Raw genomic sequence first — 26,455 nt, forward strand, 5'->3', positions numbered from 1 at the left:
TTCTATCAGTGGCTGTGCCATCCTCATGTGCCGCAATCCAAGTTGTCACACGTTTTGTGACGCGAATGATTCAGTCCTCGGAGTAGGAGATGGACTACTTCTCCAAATTTCTTCGTACTGGCACGCAGTCGACACCCAAGCTACCTACAGATCACGCGCAGGAGTTCCACAAGTCCTGGAATTTTATTAATGTCCGCTCGTCTTGATTTTCTTTTCGAGGCCTTCTCATCTTTTACCAGAATACCCTGCTGTATCCTGACGAACGGCAATTGAGCCGAGGAATAAAATCCACAGATGTTCCAGCTCACCTTCAATCACTTGTTGATACTCTTGTGCTTGAGTCGATGCGAACGGAAGAAGGGTGCGTGTCATACGTTATACCAAATGAACGCAATTCAACCATACATACTTTCAGTACGACGGGGGCTTGTCTGGAGTACCTTCTCAAGAATGGTAAATATTCCATGGAAAACCAGTGATCAACTATCTCACGGCTTCTAGATGTACTTGGTACGCTCGTTCGATTGAGCGAAACGGATCGACCGTTTGGCATTCAAGCTGAAGTTCTCCGGGCCGTACAGAACATGGTCGTATTGTTAGACGAGCAATTCCTTGTCCACTCTGCGGTCCACAGAGCTGTTCTAAGACTATTGCGAAATTGTGTTGGAGATGACATCCAGGAGCAACTGGACGGCCGCAACAAAGTCATGGGCGCCGCGGGTAATGCTGTGAGGAGTCAACCATCCGAATATGAAGAAGACTGTATGTCATCCGATTTCAATGCTCCTATTGGCTTCTAACCTCTTTTCGGGTAGTGGTCAATCTTCTTTGTATTCTTTGCAGTCGTATCCGGACCTACCGCGAGCTATTGATGATATTCTTCCACGACAAACATTGGTATCGGTCGGAGCCATTGTTTTCCGTTGAAGAGGAGAATGAGGATGATGAAGATGAGGACGAGAACTTCAGAAAATCACCACCAAGATCTCCATCTCCATCCCCCTCCCAAGCAACCGTGACATCGGCACCAGCATCGTCATTGACGAAGAAACCTGAGTACGAGTTTCTTTTGTTCAACTATCTACTGCGTTTTGTACATCGTGAAGGTCAAATAGGCGATTTCGCACGTGCAGGTTTACTATTTCTCATGGATGTTGCCATGTCCCCGGGAGAGCCCGTGCATCGTCTAACCGGTGACGATTCCTCATCTTCTAAGTCGGCATCATCTCCGACGGACCCAATCACGGATGCCGCTCTGGCATTGGCGGAGTACATTCTCGACGGTGATTTTTCAGAGGTCCTCGGTGCTGGTCTCGGAGCAGTCTATTCCCTCCTTCCAACGAAACTTGAGTACCCTCCTCCTAAAAGCACTCTGGAGAATGCCATGGTCATTGGCAGTACAGGTCTCGAAGACGAAGATGAGAAGGAAATGATGGAAGTTGCCAGAGCCAAATCATTCGCCATGGGAGTAGAAGATGCTACGAATCCAGACTTCCGATCTCGTTTGGACCATTTCTTGAAACTCCTGGAATTCTTGCAGGATGTTCTTCGGCGAAATGTTGTTCATGACTTTATGGATGCCTCGTCTCTTGTTGGCACAGCCATTGTTCACTCCATCCTTGATGCGGTCCGCAGAATATTCCTCGAAAATGTTTTGTATCCGTCAGTGTTAGAGTGCTCCGACATTGATGGTAGTGCCGTTGCGGTCATGTCTTATATCGAGATCATGATTCGAACCCTGCAAGATGGTCAGCTTGCTGATGCTCTTGTTGACTTTCTCATTAGTGAGGACAATGACGAGGTGCGGCTGAAACCGCGTCCGAATTCGGTGTTGAACTTGAGCACCAGTTCTGTGCCGCCGCAAGCCAGCTCGACGGTCAAGCAGCAGAAGCTGAGGCGGCGCAAGAGCAGTGCTATGGCCCTACTGGAGATGGAAGCACCCGATACGCAGAAGCAGTCAGAATACTTTACCTCGATGGGCCGGTTTACTCTTAAGGACCTCCTGCTGACGAACCTCCGGTCAAAATCACAGTCAACAGCCACATCTGCTCTTCAACTATTTCAGACACTACTGCTGCAACGTCCACAGTTGTGTATAGACAAGATCATGATAGTCATTTTTGATCCCAAAGCAACTAGTTTTCCCCACCCTGCTTTGATATCAAGCCCCGTTGATTCAACACCGTGGGCGGAAAATGACGAAGACGACGAGATATTCATTTACCCTAGCTCGGAGGAGCCTAGCGTCCCTCTAGAAACCCCTAGTCCTCTATTCTACCAACCAGAAACAACATATTCCACCCACGAGCGTGAGATGGGCCTTTACCTCACGTTGGTATCCCGAGTTGATCCCTCGCACAATGCTGACCCTTTTAGTACGGGTTACGACCATTACCTTGGTGATGCCCTAATCTCTATACAAAGCCAGCGCGCATTTCGTGCTGGCCAGCTACCCGATCCGGAAGCAGGACAGAGCAGCAAGCATCGACTAAATGTCCACGACCCCATTCTTGACCTCATCCTTGAGTCTCTTAGGATATTTTTCTCAAATACGCCTGAATTTAACATTGCTTTGACGGGTGTTCTGGCGACGCTTGCAATGCATCCAGATAGATCGCTGGCTGGATGGTTGACGTTTGCTGTCAATGATTCGCTTCCTGCAGAAGGAAAGGATTGGTTAGGGACATACGATGACGGGGACGACCGCTCAGTGGACTTCCAAATAGAAGAACGACTCGAGGCAGAAGCCCAAGGTCTACCAGCTTCCAGCATGGATGAGAACTCAAGACCTATCGTGCACACAATCTTCCATGGACTCGTATCCCAGTTAGAGAAGTACCGCCAGGTTGTTGATGACTTTGACAAATTTCTGCTTGACCGTCGGCAAGGACTGCTGTTTTCTGAGAATCTCAATGATGCCTTGTCGTTGGCTATCGAGATGTCCGAAGAGCAGGGGCGACCTGTACAGCCGGTTGATCCCATCCCGCAACCGCCGCCCTCAAAACCCAAGTCCAAGCCTTCAGCTTCCGCTTCCGCTTCTGCCCTTGTATCTTTTTTAACACCCAAAAAGAGCAAGGCTAAACTGGTATCGTCCGAAATATCTACACCTCCCAAGGCTTCGGAGAACAAGAGTCTCTTGTCGAGCCCTTTTGGAGCTCATTATCAAAAAACGGGTTCCATCACCGTGGAACCTCTTACAGCGCCTGCGCCCTCCTCGGGTCCATGGACACCCACGAAGAGAACCTGGAATGCCGAAGAGGATGAGGTGTTTAGTTCAGGCTTCGCGGATAACCAGGAGCCCAATCCGTTTGTTGAAGAGGACGAAGTTGAGGTGAAGGAAAGTATGCCCACAGTGACATTATCTCGATTGCTGGACAATGTCGTGATTTTAGAGGAGAGTATGAAAGAACTAGTTGCTATCATCCATGCTCGACGAAGCTTGGGGATTGATTCCGTTCGATATTTATAACCTGCTCTGATGGATTGTAATATTTGTATCAGCTATGTATTGGATTTGCGCATGCTCCGAAAATGTATCATAACAGTACTTACATATGTTGTCAATTCTAGAAAGAGAGCTGTCTGGATCGCTGTTCTCGAACGGTGCGGCACTACTCGGTGGGATATTGACTAATACTGATCTCTAGCAATGCTTTACACCTGTTGCGTCTGCAGGGTCATCGTTTATGGTTTAGCAAGCATGGAGATTCCTCCCTCCCCTCCGCGGACATATTTCTGACCTACCGCGCTCACGTGAGTAAAGTGGGTGAATGGCGATGAGGGCAAGCTATGTCCCGTCTTTGTCGTGGGCAATTTAGAACACGGATATAGGAAGAGCGGAGGCAATATAATTTTGGCAGATCCGAACTGTGTACTTGAACTACGGAAATCGCCCCGCAAATCGAACGGTAAACTAAGTGTAGGTAAATGTCCCGAAGAAATAGCCTTTGATTGCCGGTTAGACATTTAAGAATTTAGACGCGAATAATCGAAAATCGAAAAAAAAAAAGGTATCATCGACGCGAGAAAAAGCCCAAAAGTGATGGTATAATAGTAAACAGAATGTAAATAGTCCAGATAAATTTAATCCGAGTGCTAAGAACGTAGGGTAACAGTGCAGCTTGCCGGTAAGATCTTTAAGAAGTGAAGCGCCTGCCTGCAGCAGGCCTGCGCAAAGTTGCCTCCCAGTCCCTGAGGGCCTGGACGAAGCCAGAGTTTGGAGCAATGCATGCCCGCTCACGCTTCACGTAGGCAAAGGCGGTATCGTAGGACATACCGCGATTGCGGATAAGATAGGCAATGACAATCGAAGCGCTCCTGGACACGCCCTGCAAAATGATCAGATTGGATCAGACGAGCACAACACGTCATACCTGCTGACAGTGCACCAGTACGCTCTTCCCCCCTCGAAGACTCTGATCAATGTAATTGCATGCCGCCTCCAAATGGCTCTTGATGTCGGCTGATGAGGTGTCGAGGATGGGGATCCGGTAGCAGTTGAACCCGTCTTTTTCAGAGAGCGGGAGCCACGGCGCATCCAGCACCTGCACGAGGTGGGTGATGTTTTTTTCGACGAGCGCCTCTTTTTCATGGATGGCGGCCAAGGAGCCCAGGTACAAGGCTCCCGTCGACTGGGAGGCAGGTAGGATTTGGTGCATGGGAGTGCACATTGCTTGTTGAACGGCCAGGGAGAGAGAGTCGAATCGAATCATGGTAAGAGTTGTAGGTGGGTATTGCTGCTGGATTCTGAAGCTGCTGCTCAACTCCAGCTAATGGATCCTGCTTTATATTCTTCCCCCCCCCCCCCCCCAATGAATATAACCCGTTCCAACTTGTAATCAAGTTCCAAGTTGGTTCTCAGCCTCCAAATCACCGTAATACAAGATGCTTACTGCCTGTGGAATGCGGCACATGGGTGTAGGGGGAGAACATTTTGTTGGCATTGTTGACGCTGACCTCGATTGACGTACCGAACTGGCCTGGTGGGCCTGCCTATCACCCCGCAAGGGACCAGATGTCTAGACTCGTGCCTAGCGGATCACTTTTCCCTTAATTTTCTTCAATGAACGCGCACAGCAGGCCAGCGACGTGTCCTGTTCGGAAGGGCGGTATGGTACTCTGTCTGTACTGGTTATCTATCAAAGGCACCACTCCCTGACCGTTCCTGCGGTGTTGGAATTGTGTTGGAACCTGAATGCGACGCCCCGACTCGGATCCGGGTCGTAAATACGATCCTCGTATTACTTACCGTTGTGTCTGTCAGGTACCTCCTCGACGCGATATTAGTCGTTCCTTGATCATGATGATTTATTTCACTGTTATCATCCCCCCTCATTTTTTTTTCAACGCGCTCTTCGCTTTCGAGTTCGCTCACACGGAATGCACTGCATGGACAGCATTCCTGTCTTTGTTCTCCAACGGATCCCCGGCTTTCTCGGTAGCTGCTATCGGAGGGTGATAGGAAGGCTGTGCAGGACGGCGGCCTTGACAAACGCCCTCGCCTTGTTTTTCGAGTAGCTTTGGCCTTATCGTTTTTCACTCACAGCTGAAAACAGACCTCGAGAAGCAAGCGGGAATTCGACGAAGCAGCCTTCCTTGTTCTCGCATTTGATCACATCCACCGGTAAGCATGATGCTGTTCAGATCCTTCAATCAGACTCTAGTTGGCCTCCGGGTGAAAAAGAGTCGGCGACAAGATTAATGATCAGTCAAGATAATAATAACATTCACTTAGATTTCGTTTTCTTCCCTTTGCTCTTTTTAACCTCTTCCCCTGAACTCCCACCGGTGGCCTTGTCCCCAAACAGCTGCTGTTGCAGTTTTTCAAACTCTGCACCGTCGATATCTGGTGGCGGTGGCGGAGCAGCGCGTTTAGATTTCTTCTTCGGCGCGTCGTCGCCATCGTCATCGCCAGCCCTACCACGCTTCTTCCCCTTGCCCTTAGATTTGGGTTCTGGCTCTGCGTATTTCGCGGCCAAGCCGTCGAAGAATACATCCATGCTTTTCTGACGCTTCTTGAGAATCAGTGCCTGAAGTGCAGAGGTATCTTCTTCTTGCTCGTCTTTCTCCTTTGCTTTGCCCTTGCCCTTTCCACCCTTGCCTTTTCGCTCGCCCACTTTGCCACTGCCGTAAAACTCGCCCCACACTCCGAGCTCCTTCGCCAACTTTTCAGCCTCCTTAGCCTCTTTTTCTCCTTGCTTCTTCCTGAGGAGTTGAGCTTTTTCGTCCTTGATGCTGGACTCCCAAGTGCGCATGGAGGGTAGCTCCTTCTTACTGATAAGGTCAGAAATGATGACAATGAAGCGAGATTCATCTTCGTGTGTGGAATGAGGAATAAAGGTCATTATTTCCCCAAGAGACCCCTTCGTGTCAAGATAAGCCGACTTGAGGTCTGCTACCTCTTCGGCAGAGCCTAGACATTTGATTAAGAAACTAACTGTAAATTAACGGCTAAAAGCGCACCTTGATACACTTTCTTCATGTCGTCAAGCTTTCCTCTGGTAACGCGATCGAAAAGGTCCTCAAAGTAGGCCTCCCAACCGTCTTCGCCTGGACTCAACCCGGGGCCTTCATCTGTCTTGCCTGTCTTGTCATACCGCTGCCTGCGTCTCTCGTCGCTCAGGACTGCATATGCAAAGCCCACCTGCTGGAACTTTGTGGAAGCCACTGCTCTGGCAGATTCGGTAGCAGTCGCGTGCTTATCAGGGTGATAAATTAGGGCGAGTCGGCGGTAAGATTTCTTTATAGCGCCGATAGTAGCATCATCAGAAAGGCTAAGAACGGCGTACAGGTCGACGTCTTCTTGTCCGGGAAAGAATTGGGATATGGGATCCTGGTCGTCCATTGCGTTGTAGTCGTGGTCGTTGATTGTCAAAGTAGCAGACACGTGACGTCACAAACGCGTATCATCACATATTCTATAATAGGATTGTCCCTGTCCTAACTTAAATAATTGTAAATAACTTATTATTACTGCAGAATATATGGAAACGTCTGGGTTGCCCAATTACCACATTCATTCAGGCCACCCACCCACATGAGATACCATGTATATGAAAACATCACTCCGTATGAGCAGCCAGCGACCACCTGTGGCCACGTATGATGGCCCAGCCAAATTCGTGACATGACAATCATGGCGGCCCAAGGAAGGATGATGATGGGAGGAAGTATCCGCGCCATCCACGTAGAAGGAAGACTCGGATGGATGGGGAGATAGGCACAGGCCAGACTTATATACTCTGCAAAGAAAGTAATCGTCGCGGAATGGGTACTTGGCATCCTGATTGCTTTATCAGAGCACAAGATGGGACAACGGTAGTGGAGCTCACCCGTAGGTAACCTTTTTCTTCGCAGCTGTCATCGGTGGTGGCCGAGGCTGTCGGATAGCCTTTTTGATGAGCTTGACAGTCAGAGAACAGGAGACGGCTCCGCTGGCAAAATATATGACACCAGAGGACCGTGTATAGAGGATGAAGCAGGCTGTAAGGGTTGTGACGATACCGTTTGTCTGCATAGCGTTAGTTGGCTATATAAAAGAAAGAGAACTGTGAGAGAAAATACTCGTACATTGTCAAGGAATTTGAGCCATCGTGGCAATACACGTCCATCTTCAGCCATCCTTAAGTAACAGGTTTCTGTTGGGTGTTCCTATTATCATATTAAACGAATTATTATAATTATCCCCGTTTGGTCATCTTGGCTAGTCACGTGTTGGGAATCAACGGAACGCGTTGGCGTACGCCTTTCTTGACTCCCGCCACTACATGCCACCCATCCATATCTCCGTTTCGCTTCTGTCATCCTTCTGTCGCCGTCCTGTGTATGCTTGAATAATGGGTGGTCAGAGTCCACAACTAAGTCCTCCTTCACCGTCGACGGCAATGCCCTGCCCAATTATGCAAATTTCTCCTGCCAATCTATCTCAAAATAACGCTCCTGGCCAAGAATCACCGAAACTGCCGTCAGTTTCGGCTCCCCTGCGTCGCTCTCCACGTCTTTCTAGTCCTATTCCTGTGACTCCGGACGTTTCACGAAAAGAAGAGCGTCTCATCACTGTCGTTGAAGAGGTTATGCAGGAATCACGTCCGGATACGCCAGAAAACGAGCAGATGTCTAACGATGGTGAGCGCGGTCTACTTCTCTTTCATACTCATCTTCAGCTTTATGCAGAACCATCATCCGTCCTCGCCTCAAGAATAATGCGTGCTCATGATAATCCGTCTCCGCCACCTCAGGACATCGACGGGGATTCATCACTGGGAAAACGGATTGCCATCTTCCCATCCGTCGATGTATTCGAATCGCCATTGCGACTTTCGAGAAGTCTTTTTCGCCGTCCCGAATCTCCAAGCCAGGTGCCATTACCACCATCATCGCCTATTCTTACCCATCTTCCGAGTCCAATACCGATAACTCCCTGTGAAACAGACATCTCGCAACCGGATTTGATATCATTCGACTTGTTCTCTGATATGCCATCTGGTCCGTCCGTACCAGCACGCTCCACCTCTTTACTGGATAGTTCACCCGCCAGTTCATTGTCCTCCAAAGGGGAAGGAGCTGCAATCGCTTCGTCTCCCCTCTATAACGTGGAGTCTACCAACTCCGATATAGAGCGAGAATCGTTCAGCAATACTAGCGAAGAACAGGACGCAATGGATGCATTGATTCCTGCTGATGAGAATCCCACTCTACCGATTGCGTCCACCAGCACTACGGTCCAGAAGCTTGCAGATGATTCCCAAACCCCTGTTCGATGGTCTAGTCGGCCTCGCCGAAGCCTGCTACCTACTGCACTTTCTCCGATCAGGGAAAAGCTATCTGTGGCTCGCTTGCCTAGTTCCAGTGAAGCTTTGGCGAAAACCGAAGGCAAAGGGAAGGGAAAAGAAAGATCATTTCCTAGGGAGGGCGAGTTTCTTGAGAAGAGCGAAGAAAGCGCGGTATCGATGACGCCACGCACCAGACCAGCCAGGCGACGGGACGGGTCTCCAATGCGCAGGAGGGCGTATGATGCCCCTGGTATTTCCAGGCGACAGCTAGCATCATTGTCACCGGGTTCTGCTAATCTTCTTGGACAATTACCATCTGTTCTTCGCCCATCGCCAGGTGACGCGAATGTTACCCCTTCCGCACCTCAGCCGTTTGGTTTGCCCCTGTCCACGACCTTACCTGTTGACTCTTATGGTCCCATTCGTTTTCCAAGTCCAAAGCGGCAAGCTCAGATTCTATCCCCCGAAAGGCCACAATTTCGTCTTCCCTTAGGGGATCCGAATAGAACACCCGCTCGGCGGATACCTTTAGAGCAAGCGGTCGCGCAAGGACAGTTGTCACCCCAGAGAGCTGCTATTCTCTCTAATCCTCGAACAGATAAATCCGGGTCCCTCTTTAATATACCACCATCAGACAGTCCTCCACGGAGAGTTCCTCTAACGGGCCCCGAGTCCCCGATAAGGGCAAGTAGGTGGGGTGGGGTCAGGTTTGGGGGGAAGTCGCCTGAGCGAAGTAGGTCAGTGGAACCACAAGCAGTTACACGACCAACCGCTACTTTTCAGAAGGGGAAGCAGCGAAGTGGGTCTGCTGAGCCTCCGGGTTGGTCTGCGTCTATGAAACTTGGACCACCACGACAGTTGCCGTTCCCAATATCGGCAAGTCATCCACAGCTGCCGTCTTCCATTCCCGAAGAAACCGCCCCTGGGGATCCACCGCCAACTGCGCCTATAGCTACAACAATCGAAGGCGATTCTGTTAATGAACCCGCTGTGTCGAGGTCACGAGTAACACCCCAGTCGCAGTCCTCCAAGTCTAACTTGAGGCAACCCAGCGTCAGTACAAGTAAAATTCCGAGAAAGAAACCGTATGCAAGGCCAACTTCGGCTGGCACAGTCGCGGAAACTCAGACTGTGAAATCTTCTAGAACAACTGGCTTGCGAAGAGCCGATCCTTTCGTTGTAAGTCTGGAGATCGAGGTTGAGGCATCTTCGTACTTAGTTTGCATCTTTCTAGCCTGCTTCAAAGGCTTCAACTCTAGGACTAAGGCATTCTATGCCAACAACGACTAATCTGAAGCGTAAACGCGGAACCGATCCTCTGCCCTCTCCTTCTGGGCCTGCTTCCACAGCTGTACGACAGGTTTCTTCTCTTATAAAACCCTCTAGTCCAACCAGGAAACCTTCTCAAAGGACCTTGAAGCTACGTTTGGTGGCAGAGAACGACAGTCGCTTGGTGATGAGCAAGTTGCCCCCAATGGAACTAGCATCGGCATCCCCGCCATCTCCACGGAACATTGAAAGTGTACAGCAGCTGAGTGCTCCTGCTGAAGACACTCCGCCCCCTGAGAACTTAGTACCCACTGATACACTGGCATCTCCCAAAGCAGAGTCCTCGTCAGAAAGTGGTAAACTCATCGATACTTCACCTGTGGCTCCTCCGGATCCAGAACCGCCTCTGCCGGGCGTTCGTCGGACCACCAGAGTGCGAAAGTCTATTCACCCTGGCACTGACTTATTCAGTCGTCCCTCCGATGCACCTCCACCGCGTGCGCGCAAACCTAAAGTTGAGGATCCTATGTTTGCGGGTATGACGTCGATAGCTCTGCGTCAGTTGACGTCGTCGAATACAGTGAAAAACCAGGTATACCTCGCTGCCACGCTGGAGACTGAGATTATACGGAAGGAAGGGGCGCGTCCGGAGAGTCCTATCATGAAGGCACGGACGGTGTTGCAGAAAGAGGCGGATGAAAAGGGAACGCTGAGGAAGGAACGCGCTGAGAGACGGGCTAGGAGGTTGAATGAAGAGAACAAGGAGGATGAAGAGGAGAATCTGAGTGCAGTGGAAGAAGACGACGATTGGGATCAGCTCGATAGCAGCCCGGTGCGGGTTGGGATGCATCGACGAGGGCCAGGGGAGGAAGAAGACTATGTGACTCCTGTTCGACGTCCACCGACGAAGGCGAGCTTTGCTGACGAACCAAATGTGAGAGAAAAAAGGCACGTCAAGTGGGACCGAGGGCTGTCTACCGCAATCTTTGTAGATGAGCTCAAGCTGAAAGATATCAATCCACCAAAAGAAAATGACATTAAAAAGAGTTGCTTGGCTCCTACGGCGAAGGTGAATGTCGTCCTAATGTTATGTGTATTACTGAATCTGTTGACCTCGGTCCAAACAGGCAATACCTTTGGATATGTTGGGTAATTTGTCTAATGCTTCATCAGCATTGGAAGACATCATTCCAGAGAGTATTGTTGTTCAGAAGTTCGTTTACGATAGCGATCTCCTACAGGAGCCGGAGCCGATGGTTGTCAAAACTACCCGCTCGAGATCCAAGAGGAGTAAATCATGACTGGAAGATATGTAATCTGTGCATGGAATGTCTTGGTTAACCGGGATCTGTCGGTGCTTATATATCTTATTGTTTCGTTGTCACCCTTCGTCATGAAAATATACGACGATAGTTACATATTTGAACTTCTATCCTCACTTTACGCTTTCGACCTGGACTTCATTTAGGTCCCCGGTAGTTGATTGTAGCACTTGCCTGGTTGACAGGAAACACAAGCATTTCAGCAATGTTGACGTGAGGGGGTCGAGCAGCTGCCCAAACAATTTCTTCCGCGATGTCGGCAGCAGTCACTGGGTATGTGAGAACACAAAGAGACACGACAGGATTATGAACTTACAAGGTTCCAGGCCTTCATACACTTTTCCGGCTGCGTTTATGTCACCTCGGTACCGTGTGATGGAGAATTCAGTCTCCACCATTCCTACAACACGGTTACTTGGTGAAAAATGAGTAAAAAAGAACATATGTATACCTGGCTGAATTTCAGTTACTCGAATAGGAGTATTGACCAGCTCCCTCCTCATCGATCCAGTAAAGGCACGGACAGCGTGTTTTGTAGCAGTGTAGATACTTCCTCCTGCGTATGGCTCAAGTCCTGCAATGGATCCCAGGTTGATGACATGCCCTGCTTTCTTGGCTTTGAAATCTGGGTTTCATTAGTCAAGACCATTACTTTGAAGTATATGATAGTAACACCTTTGATGAGCAATTGAGTCATGGATATGAGCCCAAAGACGTTAGTAGAAAACATGCTCTCCACGTCCTCAGGTTTGATGTCTCCAACATGCTCGACACCCAAGACGAAACCTGCATTGTTCACTATCGTCCTCTATGAGCGTGCGAAGGGACAGAAATTGGATGTTGCAACGTTACCTAGGATATCAACATTTCGGAGATCCTGAGGTACCTTATCCCAGAGTGTCGCAACCTGCGCCTTATCTGAGACGTCCAGCTGAACAGCGGCGAATTTTCCTCCTTGCCGGAGACCGGATTCTTTGTGAGCAGCAGCACATGCGTCCGACACTTTCTTGAGCGCGTCTGCACGACGGGCAATCAAGATGACATTCGAGCCTCCCTGAGCAGCGGAATCAGCACTGATTTAAAATTCTCGATTTTACATACCTTGGCAAACAGCACCGCGGTGGCCTAGAGAGAAGGACAATTGAGTCTAATAACGTCAGGTTTGATAAGGGACCCTACCGCTCCAATCCCGGAACTGGCACCAGTAACGATAACGGTCTTTCCAAGCAGACGAGAGGCGTTGAAGACAGACATGATGGAGTTGTAGGGAACGTTGGCCGGGGTGAAGGTAAGGTAAGCAGAACTTATGCTTCAGAATGACGGAACCGGCCGCAGGAATGAGTCGGATTTTTCGGAGGCAAGTCCGGTCCGTATATCCGCCATGCTGCCGCCGGCACTTTCCTTTTTCCCTTCATCGATGGACTTGGAATGGAACCGACTGCTGCAATGGCTAAGCGAAAAAGGGATGGATGTATCCAAGGATAGACTACCAGTAGAAAGGAGGAAGAGTACCGGTGGTTTGTCTTTTTCTTTTTCCCCAAAAAGTGGCCGTTCAGATATACTAGCATCAGGATGCGGCCTGTTCGTCTTGCGGCCTTTCTTTCCGTCTGAAGTACTCTTTCGAGTTCCTGCCGCTGCGATGATGAACATAAGAACACTTTCTCCTTTGTATCCATCCAGAAAACTGGATGCCGTCCAGATGGTATCGCTGCATTTGGCCGTGCACCGAGGAAATCCCTCCACGGACCCACACTTCGGGCCCTACATTTCTGTCTTACCTCGGGACTTTGCCTTCCATCCTTTGACATGGATGGCCGAAGAAAATATTCAAATTCTATCATTTGTCCCCCCAAGTGCAATGAGAGCTTTGGCCAAGATGCTACAACGATTCTGCTCAGACTTTCGCAAGGTCTCTCAACAAACGGTTTGCACAAAATAGATATATCTCGCATTTCCTGACGACTTCTAGGAAGGCATCAATCGCACAGATTACTTGTGGGCGTGGCTGAATGGTGCGGTCTACCCTGTACCGTGCTCTATCGTTGTACTTATTTTAACAAGTAAAGTCAATACAAGATGCATCTACCAACGTCTGAAAGCAAAGCAGTCCGATCCCGACAATTTTACTATGTGCCCCATTTTGGACTTTGCCAACCATAGCGCTCATCTCTCTCACATGTCACCGTGTCCTTCCAATGCCGACAGATGGAACGTATCGCCGCGTCAACGGTTCGGTGAGGACATGGTGTTTATATCCCCTGCTGACAAGCGCTTGGGTATCGACGAAGAAATCTTCCTAAAGTATGGCGCACATTCTAATCAAACGCTCTTTGTTGAATATGGTTTTGTCCTTCCTATATCTTCCGATGCATTGTCTTGCGGAGAAGTTGATGGAGAAGTTGACGTCTTTGACTTCGTGGAGCCTCTCTTCACGAACAAAGCAAATCATCTTCAGGAACTCCTAGAACGAGAAAATTACTGGGAGTGGGTTTATCTCTCACTCCTCAGAGACGCCAACTGACTGACCGCATGCGTATGCAGAAATTGGACTTTGCACCTATCGGCAGGATCTGCATACCCTTCTTTTCGTCTGCTCGCTGCATTGCGGTTACATCATTTAGAGTGGGACGGCATTTCTGAAGAGCTACTGAAGCCTTGGAAAGACACTCTACTAGGACACCGAAACACCATCTCGACGGAGAATGAGGAGACTGTACGGCAAACGATCGTCGAAATATGCCGCCGAGTGGTGCAAAGAGGCAAGACATATATAGCTGCTATCAAAGAGGCAAGGCAATCTGCTTCTGGATGGGCAGTCGATGCGTTTACGAACATTGAGACCCTCTGGACAGAAGAGACTCTTGTTAGCCGAGAGATGTCAGAGAGTATCTTGAGTGGGATACCATTTTGAAACTTTGCCACACGTAAGTAATGTCAGCTTCGCTCTTCAGCTTGTTATAGTATTAAAGAAGCGATTTACTTTAGGAACAAAGAATGTATTGAATAGTACTGCGCCTGGAACAGGACACTGTTCGAAGATGCAACATTCCTATGGTCAGTATCAATGAGTATCTCACGCCGAGGTCATGTCAACAAGCACTGGGACTAAGTGGGCATCATTGGAGTGTCAATCTCGTTCGCTAAGCTTAATTGTCGCCGCCCTTCCCATTGCAGCAAACAATTTTCCTGTGTCACCGTTCGCATTCCGGCATTCAAGGAACGTACGGAGTGTAGCGGTAACCATGGTCGCCCTCTCAGGATTCATAATCTCGTAACCTTCTATGCCTGAGATTCTAGTGCATTTACCTCCATGGTCTCGCTTGCGGCCGAGGCGCAGAGTCACCTAAACTACTCCGTGTCGGTATGTCTGGTATCGTCAGAAATGAAAGCAGTCCCCAGAACCTGGCTCTTCAGTGACAGCTAATACCCGCTCTCAGCCGCGCTCGCCGCTCTTCCGGGGCCACTTTAACCTCGTAGACGCGTCTGGGTACCTGAAACGCGGCTACGAACAAAGACAGTTAAGTACCAGATTTCTTGCTTTGTTTGGAACAGAAAGATCAACCTAGAACGCCTGACTTTCAGGCAGCAACGGTCTGTCATTTGGCAAAAAGGAGAAACAATCGTTAGTAGGCCACAAGTCCTATCTGCCAGAGTGAGTGAAGCGTCTCCTAAGCATCTTCGGCATTGTCTGTCCTATAATGTAAGTGGCACCAGAGAGGATGATTCAAAAAATCGACCGGAAATGAACCGGTCGAAGAGAGAAGACGATAATACTGATTTGAGAGACAAGCCTTGCATCTGGCAGTTGCTTTGCTGGAGGTATTCTATCGATACATATTGGGCCGGGATATAACACTGAGATATATGAATTGAATATACCTAAACCTTCATCCTCGACGACTTCTTGCTTGGCCCCGGAGGCAGCTTTATTTCTTCGAAACCCCACTCGCTAGAATTCAGAGGTGGTAGTCCTGAGGAGAACTTTTTGAACACTTTCTTGGGCTGAACACTCTGCGGAGGCGGGCTTGAAGGATTGGGAATACTAGGTACGGATGGCTCCTCCACCACTTCTGGCTGGTCTTTGATATCCTCTTCCGAAAAGTCTTGGGCGTCGTCATTTTCTTGGAGAGACATAGATCCCAATGATTGTGAAAGAGCACTGGTGCATGAGTCAGTGACATTCCGCATGAGCATCCCACATTAGTTACTTACTGAATCTCTTGCTGTCGATGATTACACCAAATCTTGCACGAGTCCTTAAACTGAAGAAGCAACCCAGACAAGTCGTTGTAGAACTTCATATGATGTCACAATCGCATCCTCATTACAGCATATGCAAGATGGCTTACTTTGATACCCTCCTGCAAGTTGTTTGTGATCTCCCGATATTTGTGATATGACAGATCCAAAGACTGAAGGGCATGTTCACGCTCCTTCACTGATGGATCGTCCTTACGGGATTTTAGGAATTTCTCGTTGTCCGCCTGGAATATTCTTGTGCAACATGTGATGAAGGCAACGGTGTTCCGTACCTCTATAGATGAAAGAATATCCTCTTGTTTTTGCTCGCTTTCCTTGATGTATTCGCAGAATTTATCATACTTTGCCAGCTCTTCGTCCAGGACATCCTCAAACGTCGCCGGTTCAACCTTGGTCAGACGTTCGATTCCAGAAGCGACTTTCAGTATCCTCGGATATATGTCGTCGGCTTCAGAGAGGGCTTCAGCGCGTCGAACGTACTGTTCTCGGTCGGCATGGAGCGTATCGAGCGACTCAAGCAATACTCGAAGATGTCGAGCGTATCTTGAAGTGATGGCTGCCTCTGGGGTTTTCCTACTAGACGCTGTGGAAGAAGGTACCATAGCTTCTAGCTCCGACTGCCACACAAGACATTTCAGAACGTTTTATAGTTCGAACAAACTAGGTCCGACGCACCTCCTTAAACGTCAAATCTGTGATGTTGCTTTCCCAGTCATCCCATTTGCGCCTGACAGTATCGTCGCTAGCCTTGGCCTGATCAAGTATAGCACGATACCGCTTCTCCTTCTCTATGAGCTCAATATTGGCTTCATGTGAAGGTGGCCGATTCAGAGGGAGCTCTTTACGAGCAACTTCGTCTTCGGAAGCTTCCGTGTCTAGGATATCCATGGCCTAGTTAAGTGTTAGGACTTCTTCGGAGATAAATATCAGGAATGTCACCTCCTCCAGGATGTTAAAGTCATGTCGAGCTTGTCTCTGCAAGTCTTCAAACCACGATTCAATCTTCATCGGGCCATTTTCGAGGCGGACCTCTTCGGCTTTCTTTAAGAGACTTGGAGGCAGTCCAACAGGACGTTCAAGCGCCTCTATGGAAGCAGGCAAATTGTGGGATGTCAACATCCTGAAAACAACATCAGAAAGCGAACAGACATGAGATCTGCTGACTCACTCGTCCGCTTTGTTTTTCAGCTCTCGTGCAGGTACCACAATTTGGTCCTCCACGAGATTCTTTTTCCTGTCATTGTAAATGTCTACAAATCTTCAGCCGAGAAGAACGTCCATTCATACGCCACAATCTTACTGATGGCCTCCTGAGCGCCCCAACCGAGCAGTTCTCCGAAGATCATATGGGTTCCTTTCGCTGGATTTGACAGCCCTTTGGGTATAGTTACCAGCGCAATTTCTGCGTGGGGTATAGGAGAAAGCGCAGACGCTGCTGGTATATCTTGGTGATATATGAGATCGTTGTCGCGCTCAGCGCGTGCGAGGGCGGTTTTCACAGCATCAACAAGGGACTAAAAGAAGTGTCAAGAAGACACTATCAAGGCACAAAAAAACCTCCTTACCTGTATATCCTGCACCACAGCCTGCGAAACTCTCCTGCGCCGAGCTATATCGGAGGCCCTCTTTGCCTCATTTTGAGCTTCTTGTAGACGAGATATTTCGACGCCGTAACTGAGATGCTGTGACCAAAGTTCCGCAGTTCATCGGGACAGAATTGCATACCTACTATTCTCCAGCTCTTCCACGCTCTTCCTGAATTGTGCAACTGCCTCGAAATGATGTTGTTTGGCTTCGATGTGGGCCAACCAGTCCTGTAAATTGTTAACACTGCACTTTCTATGTTGAAAGAGAGAGGTGTACCGTAGGAAATACAGATTTTACTAGAGGAGAGGCATCTCGAATAGCGGAGATGGATAGTTTATAAAGGGCAGAGGTCTAGAGAAAGAAAGTGAGCAAGCAACACTGAGCTGACCAGAAATCCATGTACATTAGCCGCCAGCTTAGCAATCAAAGCATTCTTGAATCCATCTTACGGCGAAAGACTAGATTATTGCACATCGAACAACTCATAATCATTACTGCTCACCGATTTTGGCCTTTTGCCAGAAACATTCCTGCGCTTGGGCACGCATGAGCCATTCCAAGCTGTGAATGCATGATTTGTCGAGATCTAAGGGGATCATCTCTTCGTCTTGCGGGGAAACGCTGAGTTCTTTGAGGGCTGATGATCTCAAGTAGGATAGCGTTCCTGCTGCATTCTTTTGCACCTAGGTCAATCATATCCTACACCAACAACATAGCTCTACTGACTTGGTAGCAAGAGATGGCAAGCTTAATTCCTTCCATGTGCGAGCGATCCTCATCGCCGGCAAGTTGTGAATACAGAGCAGCTAGGTTGAACAGTACAGCAGCGCGTTCAAAGGCGAGGCTGCGTAGAGTGACCGGGATTGCGTTCGGGGAGAAAACGGGAGCGTAGGATATATCCAATCCAATCTGTGAAAGATAAACTGTCAGTCGGCCTCGGGGCTTGAATGATCGCACCGACATCGGAGGGTAATTTGGCCAGTATCGACAAGAGCTGAGCATGATAGCTGTTCGTGGCGGTGAATACAGGGTACAAAAATGCGGCAAATGGCGCACTTGTTCATCTTTTCCGTGCCATCCTTGTGCACTGTTCCTCCGACACCATCTCTTCGAAGCTCTTGCCAACGATCGATGTCGACTTTGAAGGAATCCGGGTGGGCTGAGGTATGATCCTGTAGATAACGACGCGCAGGCTCCTTGAGATCAAGAGCGTATGATTTCTTGAAAGGAATGGCGAGTAAATTGGACATGTCTGCATGAAGGGAAGAAGCAAAAGGCGGCAGTGGCGTGGTGGCGCCCAAGCGACTCACGACCTTTCCTGTGAATGTTCTCTCCAAGTTCTTTGCCTTAGAATCTCAATACTGGTCACTTGCGCACACTTTTTCTTCAAGCTCAAGCTCATTAATGACCTATATATTTTCCTTCATTCACAGACAGACTACTTTTGTCTCAGTGTTGACAGCATTTGCGTAAGATGTTATTAGGCATAAAACATCCTGAAAATCAGACAATATTATCCAGCACTGTAATGTTTTCTGCGATACTGTTTCTGTTATAAGATATTCAAGAGGAAAGCTTGGCAAGATTTGCATCAAATGATAAATAAAGCTGTGCAGAAACGGTAACCGCTTTTGCACAGCCGCCTGGCGCGATTTCACAGTGCATCGTCCTCTCCTTCCACCATGGCCATTGAGCCACTTCTCGCTTCGCGCGCTCAGAAGGCTTTCATTGTTACTAGTGAGCCTTTCTCTTGTCATGGCCTACCCATTTTCTCATCCCTGTTGAACAGTTTCATTCCGTATGTACACTGTTTTAACAGTATGGGTCTCGCTGATCTTCCTCTCCAGAAGCCGTGGTAGTTCTTGTTATGATTGCGATTGTGTTTAGATTAGTGAGTATATCAGTACTAGCCGAGGGAATAATTGGAGATCTAGCGATAATTTAGGTGGAGGACGAAGTCACGTTTACGGGCGGCTACAAGGTGCTATGGATCGCAGTCTAAGCATATCGAATGACCTTCATGTTCTTCCTCAGACGTTGCCGTGTTATCTTGCGCTATTTGCACTAGCAGAGTTTGTACCCATTCTTCCACCACTGTGGCCTTCATCTCAGTGACAGACTAGGATTTTCGAGCTATTCATGGCTTTCGACGCTCTACGGATGAGAAATGTTATACAGCTTATAGGAATTCTGCGTCCGTCATTACCCCCCCCTTCGCGCTTCTGGTTATTGACAATACGGTAGTATTCCACCTCGCCCTTATCGTGTTCTCAGCACTGCAAGTGCACCAGACCAAGACTGCACTGGTAACACTTTCTGACGCCGAATGCGCTGTATCGTTTGATGAAGTGGTCAGTCCCCCCTTACTCTCTCGACGTCCTTCAGCCTCATAGGCGCCGTAGAACTGTAACGGACCTGGTTCCCTATGGAAAAGAGTAGAACCGTATCTCATCGTCACGCCTTGTGTCATTGCGGCATCATGGTTCTCCATACTGTTCTGGACGAAACAGCTTTATGAAGAGTTTGGGTTCGGCTGAATATTTCATCCGGCCGTCTGACCACTAACACCCTCCCGAAGCTGGGCGATCTTCCACGTTGTCGGCGCCAATCCAAAAATGAAGAGTGCGTCGGATGTCCTTTTTCGGGCGATGAAGCTGACTGCGTTCAGCTATGTATCAGTGGTACCAGATCATGATCTGCTTTCTGAAGTTTGATTTCTTCTTCTTCACCGGCGTCACCATGCAGGTTCGCTCGTCTGCCCATAAACATAATGTACAACACTGAATCGTCCCTTAGCTTCTTATTGTCGTCCTGTCTCGAAATTCTGCCGAGTTTGCGGTTACCATCACCGCCATACCCATAGTCCTGATCCTTCTTGGTCTATGTGGCGTTGCAGTTCAGCGTGAGATAAAATGGTACAGATAGTTCTGATCTTTTGATCTCAAGCTGACTTGTATGGACAGGATCATGACGATATCTCTGGTGATGATGTTGGCGGCAGAGAGTTACTGTAAGATCTTTTATTTCTAAGATCCACGACGTTACTGACTGCATGTTTTCTTCAGTCAGTAAGCCCGTCTCAAACACTTGCAGCTGAAGACACACCCAACCAACTTTGTCAGTTTACAAGTTAGTACGATTTTATGAGCCTGCCTCGCGAGCTCAGTATGCGACTACAAGGGCGACTTTGACCATCTTCAGTAAGTAGTATCAGTTGTCAAATGTATCAGTCCGTCTGAAACAAGGCTCAGCTATTGTCGCGTTTCTTCTGCTATTCGCGACATTCGCTGTTGGACTCCGGTGTTTTGCTGATTTTGAGAAGGGTCTGATGGAGTCCAAGGTTCACGGTCAGTCTTACACGCCCGTTAAAAACAATGTTAAGATGCAAGTTCTCAACGGTGATTCTATTCCAGCTCTTTCTGACAAGCCTAACTACTCACCGGGTGGCGATTCCGCAGGTATGGGTGGCCCATATGTCGGTGGATCCGCGCTGGGCCCGAGGATTTCCATCGAATAAGTTTTTTTTTGTTCCCTAATCATTACATTCGCTACGCAGCACCTACGACTTATCTATACTTGGCACTATAACACATACCCTGGTTGAGCGCGCAATCTAGTTATGACACGGATCATGTATACTTTTCCTTTTCCGCAGCTCGCTGGGGACCTTTGAAATGGATATGTTCTTGAAATTCGGAAGGGGATTCTTATTGTGTGTTGACTATTGACATCTGGAATAGGTAATGCTTGTACTGTTTTTGGCGACTTGCTTCATGGTTGCCAACGCGAGCAGAACAAGGTCACTGTGAAACACGGAAAAGAACAAAGACCACGATGCCTTATTTCAACAAACACGGCTGCCCTCTCCTTGTCCCTTTCGTCCTTCCAATGCCTCAGCCTGAAAGTCTCTTTATTCACTATCTTCTCTCCTGGGCATTCACCCGTCGCTCTCCCTGTTTCTTCTACAGGCTTCCCTTGGACGTCTTGCTTTATACTTTATTTCCTTATCTCTCTGTAGGAGACGTCGTTGCTCTCCGCAAGGTGCGTAGTTGCTCCTCTCAGTTCAATCAGCAATGACCGACACAGATTCAGGCTAGCAAGCCCTTGTTCCTGCTCTCCCAAGAACCGTCAATATGGAGGCGTTTCCTCAGTCGACTAGATATCCCGACACCACCACTGCCCTATTTCACCCCCTACACAGTCCAGTCCACTGACCTCAAAATCGAACAAATGGTCGCCACAGCCATTTCCGTCAATCGCAACTGGGAAAAGCCAGATCCTGAACTAGTCAGCTATTTTCGTGTCAGATCCGGCTGCAAAATTTTGGACATGTACGTTCTCCCTGGGGGCCAATATGTCGCCTCCTCGTCGTTTGACTATCGTGCCGGGTATCGCGTTATGGTTTCCAATGTGGAGCTTCCCAGTAACGAAGGGTTGTTCGCTCTGGCCAGCATTTCTACCCTGGCCCGGCCAGAGTATCTTCAGGCGCGGTACATGGTGCACAACAATAAACCGGGTATCATGGTCTGGTTTGTCGTGAAATCTAAAGTCGGAAAGAGTCTTGACGGGTAGGTCTCCATCGCCTCGTGCTCCTCCAAAGCTCACCGTAATGTTAAGGTCCGATATGCTTGACCCATCGACTCGACGCGTCGGATACACGTGTCATTTTGCCCACATCAGTCTCGAGTCTCTCTCGAATCTTGTAATGACCGAGCTACCACGTCCGATGCCACTGGAAGTCAGCCTCGACTATCGGAATAGAGCAATTGATCCATCCCACTCCCAACCAGGTAGTCCGGGCGCCCCAGCGCCAAGTGATAACATCACAACATCCGCGCCGTTCACGCTGCTGCGACCATACACCTTCCGCGACCCTATTCATGATCCCGTCCTATTCACGTCGAACGGTTCGCTGTATCTGACTTTGGCCATCCTTCCCGATGAGGTTGTCATAATCAATCTAGACACCCAGGAAGCTCGTTCTTTCATATGTAACAACGATACGCCTTATTCTGGTTTTGTGAGTTACATTCTCAATGCTTTCTAGACCGCAGACCGAGATATTATGCAGGATCATCAGATACGCGCTGTCCGAGTGCTCCCAGAGCAGGGTGACGTTCTGGTAATCCGCACAGTGATCAATGGGCTAAACGACGTTCATGTGATGGAAATATACTCCTTACCGCCATCGACCGGAAGATTTCGCGGTTCTGCCAAGCACCGCGTTGTCGTGGAACACAAACAAGTTGACAGTTTTCAACTTTCCGACCCATATAACCAGGAATATCCTAGTTCCAGTGCACCACCGCCAATCTCCGTATATCTTGAAACTACCAACCCCCATGGAGTAATTCATTATACGATATCCCCCTCTTTGTATTCTGCAGCTGGGACATCTCATCAATGGTGGTGTTACGATCTCAATAACGTAGTACCTCAAACGACTTTTAACGCCGAACAAGTCGTTCGGGTTCTTCCTGGCGTGAATCGTGCAATTATATGCACGCTACATCCCGACGAGAACCATCAAGCTACCAACTACCTTACCGCCATTCGACGATATTTCAATCCCGAAAAGCGGTTCGACGATCTCCTGTCCTCTGTTGGCAAAGATCTTATCCCTTCGAAGCAGTCTTGTCGGTGGAGGCCGAAACATGTATACCGTACTTTCAACATCTCACCCCATATCATGGAAAACCTCAATCGGCAAGATATCACTGCGTTTGCGTGGGACGAGACCACGGGCCGGATGTGTTTTGCGACGCGGAACGACATGCATATGCATGTTTTTGACTTCGGTTCCACTGCTCTGCCGCGAGACCACATCGGCCGATGGAATTCTCTCAAGCGTATCCTTCGCATTGATCAGCCCAGTCACGGAGCTCCGGAATCACCTCACTCGGATGCTGAGATGGCAGCAGTGGAAGAATTGTTGGAACCAGACAACCTGTGCATCTAATTCACATCTTTCTTGGTATGCTGTGCCTTATATATATATTTTTTTGCTTTGCAGGCCGTCCATACGGGATTCATTCTTCTTTTTTTTGCCTTACTGTATGCTGGGGCTCTATTCCATCCTATGTATGTCCACATTATCTTTTTGTGGATCAATGAGAGCCCTGACTTTAATTTATCTAGCTCTTTATTCGTCACTGCGTATTCGTGATACATTTTTCCCCTGAAAACCCGGGGTGGTTCGATGCATGTGCTCAATATGTCTCGGGCACTGACCGCTCGAGCGTCGAAGCCCACCGAGGCGACCGAGCCCCACCATCAATTCATGACCTCTTTGGAGTTGCACTTTGCGGAGGAAACTCGGATTTTCCGTCGGCAACTCGCGTATTGCCATTGGGATTTTTAAAGTCAGAGTTCTGGTCGATCAGGTCGACATTTGAAGTAGAACACCGGGAGCAATCATTTCGTTACACCTCGGGCGCAGCCTACTTGCACATGGTCGACTGGTACTGAGTTACCACTTCAAGCTTCAAGCTTCAAAGTGCAAAGGAGAGTTTGCGAGTGTATTTAAGATTATTTATTTTACCAATCTTACAATTATTGTCAAGTACGAAATGTGTGCCACGAGAATAATCTGATTGATACAGATTCTGCATTAGGCACATTGGAGAAAGAAATAACTGGTCGGCCGACAACTGAGAATATATGGTGTACACTGTATGTATGGGCGTTGAAGAGCAAAAAACGTCGCAGAGTTGGACGAATATATAGGCTGTCAAGCCTTTCTTCTATGCCGGTGACTGCTATATCCCGAGTCCTGGCGACCGGGACCACTCTTGCCCTCATAGCGATGTCGATCTCTACGGTCATCGAAGGAGGACCGAGAGGATTCACCTCGGCGAATAGATGACGGCTTAGAAGGTGTAAATCCCTTCAAACTTCCATCGCCTCGCAAGTCAAATGCCTTGGGACGGTCGCTGATAGCTGCATTGGATGAAAATGAAGGATCAGCCACCGCCGCAGAGGAAGAACGTGACAGTAGGCTCGGGTTCGGGTTTCGGGAATTGTTCTGAAGCATGCTTTTCAGCTATCCACATGAACTTGTTAATACCGCAGAAATCAAGTTTCAAGTGGTGGTGGTGATGCACGTACTTCGTTGTTTTCTCTAGCAAGATGATGAAGCGACGATGACTGCTCATTTAATTTCAATTTCATTTGATGTATGACGTCCCCAACGCTGATAGTCGAGCGGGAGAGAGGCTCAGCGGAACCGGCAGGACTCCATTCCATGAGCTTGAGACGCTTGACGGTCTGCAAGCGCGCATCCAGCTCATCTGTTAATCTTCCCCTTGATGAAACGAGCGGGACCTCCGGAGTCGACATTGCGTCCACAAGTATCGTATCTTCATCTGGCCCTGGATGGACGTCCCTTCCGTTCATCGTGCGTTCCATACTACGAGTTTTCAGTGCATCAACCGCCTCCTCAACGGATGCATTAATGATTTCGTTAACCTCGGAAATGACAACGCCAAAAATTTCCAGCCAAATGTTCCCGATCGCCGCAAAGCCCTCGTCGACGTGATTCTGAGTTTGAGCATGGTCAAGAAGGATTTCTGCAAGATTAGGCGCAACTGAAGCTGCTGCTGAATTGGACACTTTGGAAAGTGTCGCGGAAATCTCCGTGTATGATTTTAATTTCTTTTCCTGTCTTTCAAATTCGGCGGTTGATTGCACGACATCATTGGAAAACCTAAGAATAAATGTCGGGATTAACATGGATAATGAAAGCGATATTCTCACTTGGCGAGATCGCGAAATAAATCCACTATTCGCTGGGATGCAGGACCTGTCCGGACCCTGCCGGTGGTTGGTTGGCCTGCGAATTTCTCTGCAGATCTGACGGAAACGCTTGAACTGGCGCCAATGCCTGGGTTCTAACATGACAAACGAGCACTTTCAGGATAATCCTAGCGAATAGAGGCAATCAGGAAGACTTACTGCAGTGGAATTGTCGAGATCTGATTGGGGTTTGCCGGCTGGCAGCTTCTCCTTGACTCGAGACCGCAATGGGCTCGCAGATCTATTCCGAGGATAATGTCTCTCTCTGCTTCTACCAGCTGTGCGTTCCCGCAAGCTTTCGCGGTCAAAATCATTACGCCTAGAATCATGGTTCCAAACTTTGCTTGGGAATTGGGTGCGACGCAGAAGAGATTCTGTATCGTCACTATCTGATTCCAGTTTCAACTGACGAAAGAGATCTGTCTGAGAGACTAGAGGCGGCCCAAAACGAGATATAGCTGGACTATGAGAGGTCGCCCTTGGTGCTGCAGACTTGGCTTCCGTAGAGGTTCGTTGTCCCACGCTGTTCGTTTTGACTGACATGACTGGGATGTTGCATGGGCGACCCGGCCAATTGGGATCGTTTGGATGGACAAATCTGAGACAATGAGACGGATAGCCGACAGATGCAGAACCGGTGCTCACCGACAATTATCACCCTGCCTACAAGGTGGATATAAGGGCTGGCCAGTACTGCTAAAGTACTGAAAGAACGGCGTCAATGGAGAGAAACGGCATACAAGAGGAGACTGACGCGACACTGGTATTTCTTGTATGCGTTACTTTTGTTCACGGACATGGAGACAGACGGACGACGAAAAGGACGAGGGAGCAGCGAGCCACGGGTGGTGCTTCGAGGAAGGCCGAGCGCAAGGCTTGTTGCGTGACTTGATCGTGACGATCTCGAGGGCCTTGACGCATACTCGACAGCCGATACGCGATAATAGAACCTCGCCTGCATAGGGAAAATTCAGTTATTCTCTGTCGCAGTAAAATAGATGATATTCTGCAGAAACAGTGCGAAAATCATCCAGACCAAGTCAAGCGTAACTTGCACCAAAGAGCACCTCGCGAGCAAAATTTCAAGAAAAAGACTCATCGTGACCTTGTTGGCAGATTTCGTTGAGGTCGGGTCATATTGGACCGCTCCGGGTGCTCTACACTGTGTCGTCAGATATCAGCAAATGCTCCGTGTCGGACGCTAAAACAACTCACATGAACCCCTCTACTGGGACAGCTTCCCTGTTTTCTGTCTCCAACATATGTACTTTCTTGGCTGCAGCCATAGTAAAAGGTCATCCAAGTATTGAAATACTGAAACCCCGTTCAGATGAAATTATCTTCAATAACGAATGTCATTGTTAGATCTAAGACCTTGTGTCGGGATTGGTCTTGTGCTACATAGCGATGTGACGCCTTCGGACCTTTCGTAGACTACAATCACGGTCACGT

The 26,455-nt window shown here is 48.7% G+C and overlaps 11 protein-coding genes across 11 annotated transcripts; 5 read left to right on the top strand and 6 right to left on the bottom strand.

The window, feature by feature from the left end:
* Positions 1 to 67: 67 nt before the first annotated feature.
* Positions 68 to 3,610, top strand: BT62DRAFT_958440 (uncharacterized protein). The gene is made up of 5 exons (XM_043188452.1): positions 68 to 191; positions 240 to 361; positions 416 to 453; positions 502 to 762; positions 816 to 3,610. Exons 1-5 carry the CDS (start codon positions 90 to 92, stop codon positions 3,467 to 3,469), a joined length of 3,177 nt encoding a protein of 1,058 aa, XP_043046027.1. The 5' UTR covers positions 68 to 89; the 3' UTR covers positions 3,470 to 3,610.
* Positions 3,611 to 3,913: 303 nt separating this feature from the next.
* BT62DRAFT_1070280 (phosphatases II) lies at positions 3,914 to 4,712 on the bottom strand (the record flags this gene model as incomplete). Its single annotated transcript, XM_043178635.1, has 2 exons — positions 3,914 to 4,328; positions 4,374 to 4,712. The coding sequence occupies 2 exons, from the start codon at positions 4,710 to 4,712 to the stop codon at positions 4,137 to 4,139; spliced, it is 531 nt and encodes a 176-aa protein (XP_043046028.1). The 3' UTR covers positions 3,914 to 4,136.
* An 880-nt stretch (positions 4,713 to 5,592) lies between these two features.
* On the bottom strand, positions 5,593 to 6,880 carry BT62DRAFT_7174 (DnaJ-domain-containing protein). The gene is made up of 2 exons (XM_043181994.1): positions 6,463 to 6,880; positions 5,593 to 6,412 (listed from the first exon to the last, which is right to left on the bottom strand). Exons 1-2 carry the CDS (start codon positions 6,842 to 6,844, stop codon positions 5,727 to 5,729), a joined length of 1,068 nt encoding a protein of 355 aa, XP_043046029.1. The 5' UTR covers positions 6,845 to 6,880; the 3' UTR covers positions 5,593 to 5,726.
* Positions 6,881 to 6,917: 37 nt separating this feature from the next.
* Positions 6,918 to 7,638, bottom strand: BT62DRAFT_1070282 (PAP2-domain-containing protein). The gene is made up of 3 exons (XM_043178636.1): positions 7,570 to 7,638; positions 7,332 to 7,510; positions 6,918 to 7,282 (listed from the first exon to the last, which is right to left on the bottom strand). Exons 1-3 carry the CDS (start codon positions 7,618 to 7,620, stop codon positions 6,970 to 6,972), a joined length of 543 nt encoding a protein of 180 aa, XP_043046030.1. The 5' UTR covers positions 7,621 to 7,638; the 3' UTR covers positions 6,918 to 6,969.
* Positions 7,639 to 7,883: 245 nt separating this feature from the next.
* BT62DRAFT_998562 (uncharacterized protein) lies at positions 7,884 to 11,341 on the top strand (the record flags this gene model as incomplete). The annotated part of the gene is made up of 3 exons (XM_043190736.1): positions 7,884 to 9,950; positions 10,006 to 11,109; positions 11,168 to 11,341. The coding sequence occupies 3 exons, from the start codon at positions 7,884 to 7,886 to the stop codon at positions 11,339 to 11,341; spliced, it is 3,345 nt and encodes a 1,114-aa protein (XP_043046031.1).
* Positions 11,148 to 12,688, bottom strand: BT62DRAFT_939511 (NAD(P)-binding protein). The gene is made up of 7 exons (XM_043187716.1): positions 12,542 to 12,688; positions 12,464 to 12,487; positions 12,215 to 12,416; positions 12,038 to 12,160; positions 11,814 to 11,987; positions 11,679 to 11,762; positions 11,148 to 11,631 (listed from the first exon to the last, which is right to left on the bottom strand). Exons 1-7 carry the CDS (start codon positions 12,614 to 12,616, stop codon positions 11,501 to 11,503), a joined length of 813 nt encoding a protein of 270 aa, XP_043046032.1. The 5' UTR covers positions 12,617 to 12,688; the 3' UTR covers positions 11,148 to 11,500.
* Positions 12,689 to 12,758: 70 nt separating this feature from the next.
* Positions 12,759 to 14,723, top strand: BT62DRAFT_1070286 (SET domain-containing protein). The gene is made up of 6 exons (XM_043178637.1): positions 12,759 to 12,879; positions 12,934 to 13,286; positions 13,332 to 13,374; positions 13,429 to 13,846; positions 13,904 to 14,286; positions 14,348 to 14,723. The coding sequence occupies exons 1-5, from the start codon at positions 12,780 to 12,782 to the stop codon at positions 14,271 to 14,273; spliced, it is 1,284 nt and encodes a 427-aa protein (XP_043046033.1). The 5' UTR covers positions 12,759 to 12,779; the 3' UTR covers positions 14,274 to 14,286; positions 14,348 to 14,723.
* A 518-nt stretch (positions 14,724 to 15,241) lies between these two features.
* Positions 15,242 to 18,459, bottom strand: BT62DRAFT_878903 (BRO1-domain-containing protein; the record flags this gene model as incomplete). Its single annotated transcript, XM_043182570.1, has 17 exons — positions 15,242 to 15,358; positions 15,428 to 15,521; positions 15,575 to 15,657; positions 15,712 to 15,846; positions 15,895 to 16,239; positions 16,298 to 16,513; positions 16,562 to 16,742; positions 16,791 to 16,872; positions 16,923 to 17,136; positions 17,188 to 17,296; positions 17,348 to 17,436; positions 17,486 to 17,560; positions 17,613 to 17,653; positions 17,712 to 17,883; positions 17,936 to 18,118; positions 18,171 to 18,216; positions 18,266 to 18,459. The coding sequence occupies 17 exons, from the start codon at positions 18,457 to 18,459 to the stop codon at positions 15,242 to 15,244; spliced, it is 2,376 nt and encodes a 791-aa protein (XP_043046034.1).
* A 597-nt stretch (positions 18,460 to 19,056) lies between these two features.
* On the top strand, positions 19,057 to 20,805 carry BT62DRAFT_925086 (uncharacterized protein). Its single transcript, XM_043184716.1, has 14 exons — positions 19,057 to 19,100; positions 19,155 to 19,190; positions 19,244 to 19,281; positions 19,333 to 19,403; positions 19,454 to 19,560; positions 19,612 to 19,736; positions 19,788 to 19,831; positions 19,878 to 19,954; positions 20,006 to 20,124; positions 20,173 to 20,219; positions 20,271 to 20,273; positions 20,332 to 20,409; positions 20,461 to 20,607; positions 20,668 to 20,805. The coding sequence occupies exons 1-14, from the start codon at positions 19,077 to 19,079 to the stop codon at positions 20,724 to 20,726; spliced, it is 975 nt and encodes a 324-aa protein (XP_043046035.1). The 5' UTR covers positions 19,057 to 19,076; the 3' UTR covers positions 20,727 to 20,805.
* A 153-nt stretch (positions 20,806 to 20,958) lies between these two features.
* Positions 20,959 to 23,260, top strand: BT62DRAFT_7613 (uncharacterized protein). The gene is made up of 4 exons (XM_043182179.1): positions 20,959 to 21,250; positions 21,302 to 21,777; positions 21,827 to 22,229; positions 22,281 to 23,260. Exons 1-4 carry the CDS (start codon positions 21,044 to 21,046, stop codon positions 23,166 to 23,168), a joined length of 1,974 nt encoding a protein of 657 aa, XP_043046036.1. The 5' UTR covers positions 20,959 to 21,043; the 3' UTR covers positions 23,169 to 23,260.
* An 898-nt stretch (positions 23,261 to 24,158) lies between these two features.
* On the bottom strand, positions 24,159 to 26,304 carry BT62DRAFT_7810 (uncharacterized protein). Its single transcript, XM_043182258.1, has 6 exons — positions 26,219 to 26,304; positions 25,758 to 26,165; positions 25,649 to 25,707; positions 25,163 to 25,601; positions 24,965 to 25,098; positions 24,159 to 24,914 (listed from the first exon to the last, which is right to left on the bottom strand). Exons 2-6 carry the CDS (start codon positions 25,962 to 25,964, stop codon positions 24,284 to 24,286), a joined length of 1,470 nt encoding a protein of 489 aa, XP_043046037.1. The 5' UTR covers positions 25,965 to 26,165; positions 26,219 to 26,304; the 3' UTR covers positions 24,159 to 24,283.
* Between the last annotated feature and the right edge of the window lie 151 nt (positions 26,305 to 26,455).

This window comes from Guyanagaster necrorhizus, assembly GCF_019112545.1.
Source record: "Guyanagaster necrorhizus MCA 3950 unplaced genomic scaffold BT62scaffold_1, whole genome shotgun sequence".
Classification (NCBI taxonomy): domain Eukaryota; kingdom Fungi; phylum Basidiomycota; class Agaricomycetes; order Agaricales; family Physalacriaceae; genus Guyanagaster; species Guyanagaster necrorhizus.

Excerpts from the sequence above, each read along its gene's own strand:
- BT62DRAFT_925086 (XM_043184716.1), top strand. The coding sequence starts at position 19,077 with ATGATTGCGATTGTGTTTAGATTA. Across the intron at positions 20,125-20,172 it reads GTTCAGCGTGAGATAAAATG|GATCATGACGATATCTCTGG; the intron begins GTACAGATAGTT and ends TTGTATGGACAG. Across the intron at positions 20,410-20,460 it reads GGCGACTTTGACCATCTTCA|CTATTGTCGCGTTTCTTCTG; the intron begins GTAAGTAGTATC and ends AACAAGGCTCAG.
- BT62DRAFT_1070282 (XM_043178636.1), bottom strand. The coding sequence starts at position 7,620 with ATGGCTGAAGATGGACGTGTATTGCCACGATGGCTCAAATTCCTTGAC. Across the intron at positions 7,511-7,569 it reads GGCTCAAATTCCTTGACAAT|ACAAACGGTATCGTCACAAC; the intron begins GTACGAGTATTT and ends AACGCTATGCAG. Across the intron at positions 7,283-7,331 it reads AAGAAAAAGGTTACCTACGG|GATGCCAAGTACCCATTCCG; the intron begins GTGAGCTCCACT and ends TAAAGCAATCAG.
- BT62DRAFT_939511 (XM_043187716.1), bottom strand. The coding sequence starts at position 12,616 with ATGTCTGTCTTCAACGCCTCTCGTCTGCTTGGAAAGACCGTTATCGTT. Across the intron at positions 12,488-12,541 it reads CCAGTTCCGGGATTGGAGCG|GCCACCGCGGTGCTGTTTGC; the intron begins GTAGGGTCCCTT and ends CCTTCTCTCTAG. Across the intron at positions 11,988-12,037 it reads GACTCAATTGCTCATCAAAG|ATTTCAAAGCCAAGAAAGCA; the intron begins GTGTTACTATCA and ends AATGAAACCCAG.
- BT62DRAFT_7613 (XM_043182179.1), top strand. The coding sequence starts at position 21,044 with ATGCCTTATTTCAACAAACACGGCTGCCCTCTCCTTGTCCCTTTCGTC. Across the intron at positions 21,251-21,301 it reads ACGTCGTTGCTCTCCGCAAG|GCTAGCAAGCCCTTGTTCCT; the intron begins GTGCGTAGTTGC and ends ACACAGATTCAG. Across the intron at positions 21,778-21,826 it reads GTCGGAAAGAGTCTTGACGG|GTCCGATATGCTTGACCCAT; the intron begins GTAGGTCTCCAT and ends CGTAATGTTAAG.
- BT62DRAFT_958440 (XM_043188452.1), top strand. The coding sequence starts at position 90 with ATGGACTACTTCTCCAAATTTCTTCGTACTGGCACGCAGTCGACACCC. Across the intron at positions 362-415 it reads TCGATGCGAACGGAAGAAGG|TACGACGGGGGCTTGTCTGG; the intron begins GTGCGTGTCATA and ends ACATACTTTCAG. Across the intron at positions 763-815 it reads ATCCGAATATGAAGAAGACT|TGGTCAATCTTCTTTGTATT; the intron begins GTATGTCATCCG and ends CTTTTCGGGTAG.
- BT62DRAFT_1070286 (XM_043178637.1), top strand. The coding sequence starts at position 12,780 with ATGGACTTGGAATGGAACCGACTGCTGCAATGGCTAAGCGAAAAAGGG. Across the intron at positions 12,880-12,933 it reads AAGGAGGAAGAGTACCGGTG|GATGCGGCCTGTTCGTCTTG; the intron begins GTTTGTCTTTTT and ends TACTAGCATCAG. Across the intron at positions 13,287-13,331 it reads GCAAGGTCTCTCAACAAACG|GAAGGCATCAATCGCACAGA; the intron begins GTTTGCACAAAA and ends GACGACTTCTAG.
- BT62DRAFT_7810 (XM_043182258.1), bottom strand. The coding sequence starts at position 25,964 with ATGCAGGCGAGGTTCTATTATCGCGTATCGGCTGTCGAGTATGCGTCA. Across the intron at positions 25,099-25,162 it reads ATCTCGACAATTCCACTGCA|AACCCAGGCATTGGCGCCAG; the intron begins GTAAGTCTTCCT and ends TTGTCATGTTAG. Across the intron at positions 24,915-24,964 it reads TTATTTCGCGATCTCGCCAA|GTTTTCCAATGATGTCGTGC; the intron begins GTGAGAATATCG and ends ATTTATTCTTAG.
- BT62DRAFT_7174 (XM_043181994.1), bottom strand. The coding sequence starts at position 6,844 with ATGGACGACCAGGATCCCATATCCCAATTCTTTCCCGGACAAGAAGAC. Across the intron at positions 6,413-6,462 it reads CATGAAGAAAGTGTATCAAG|GCTCTGCCGAAGAGGTAGCA; the intron begins GTGCGCTTTTAG and ends TCAAATGTCTAG.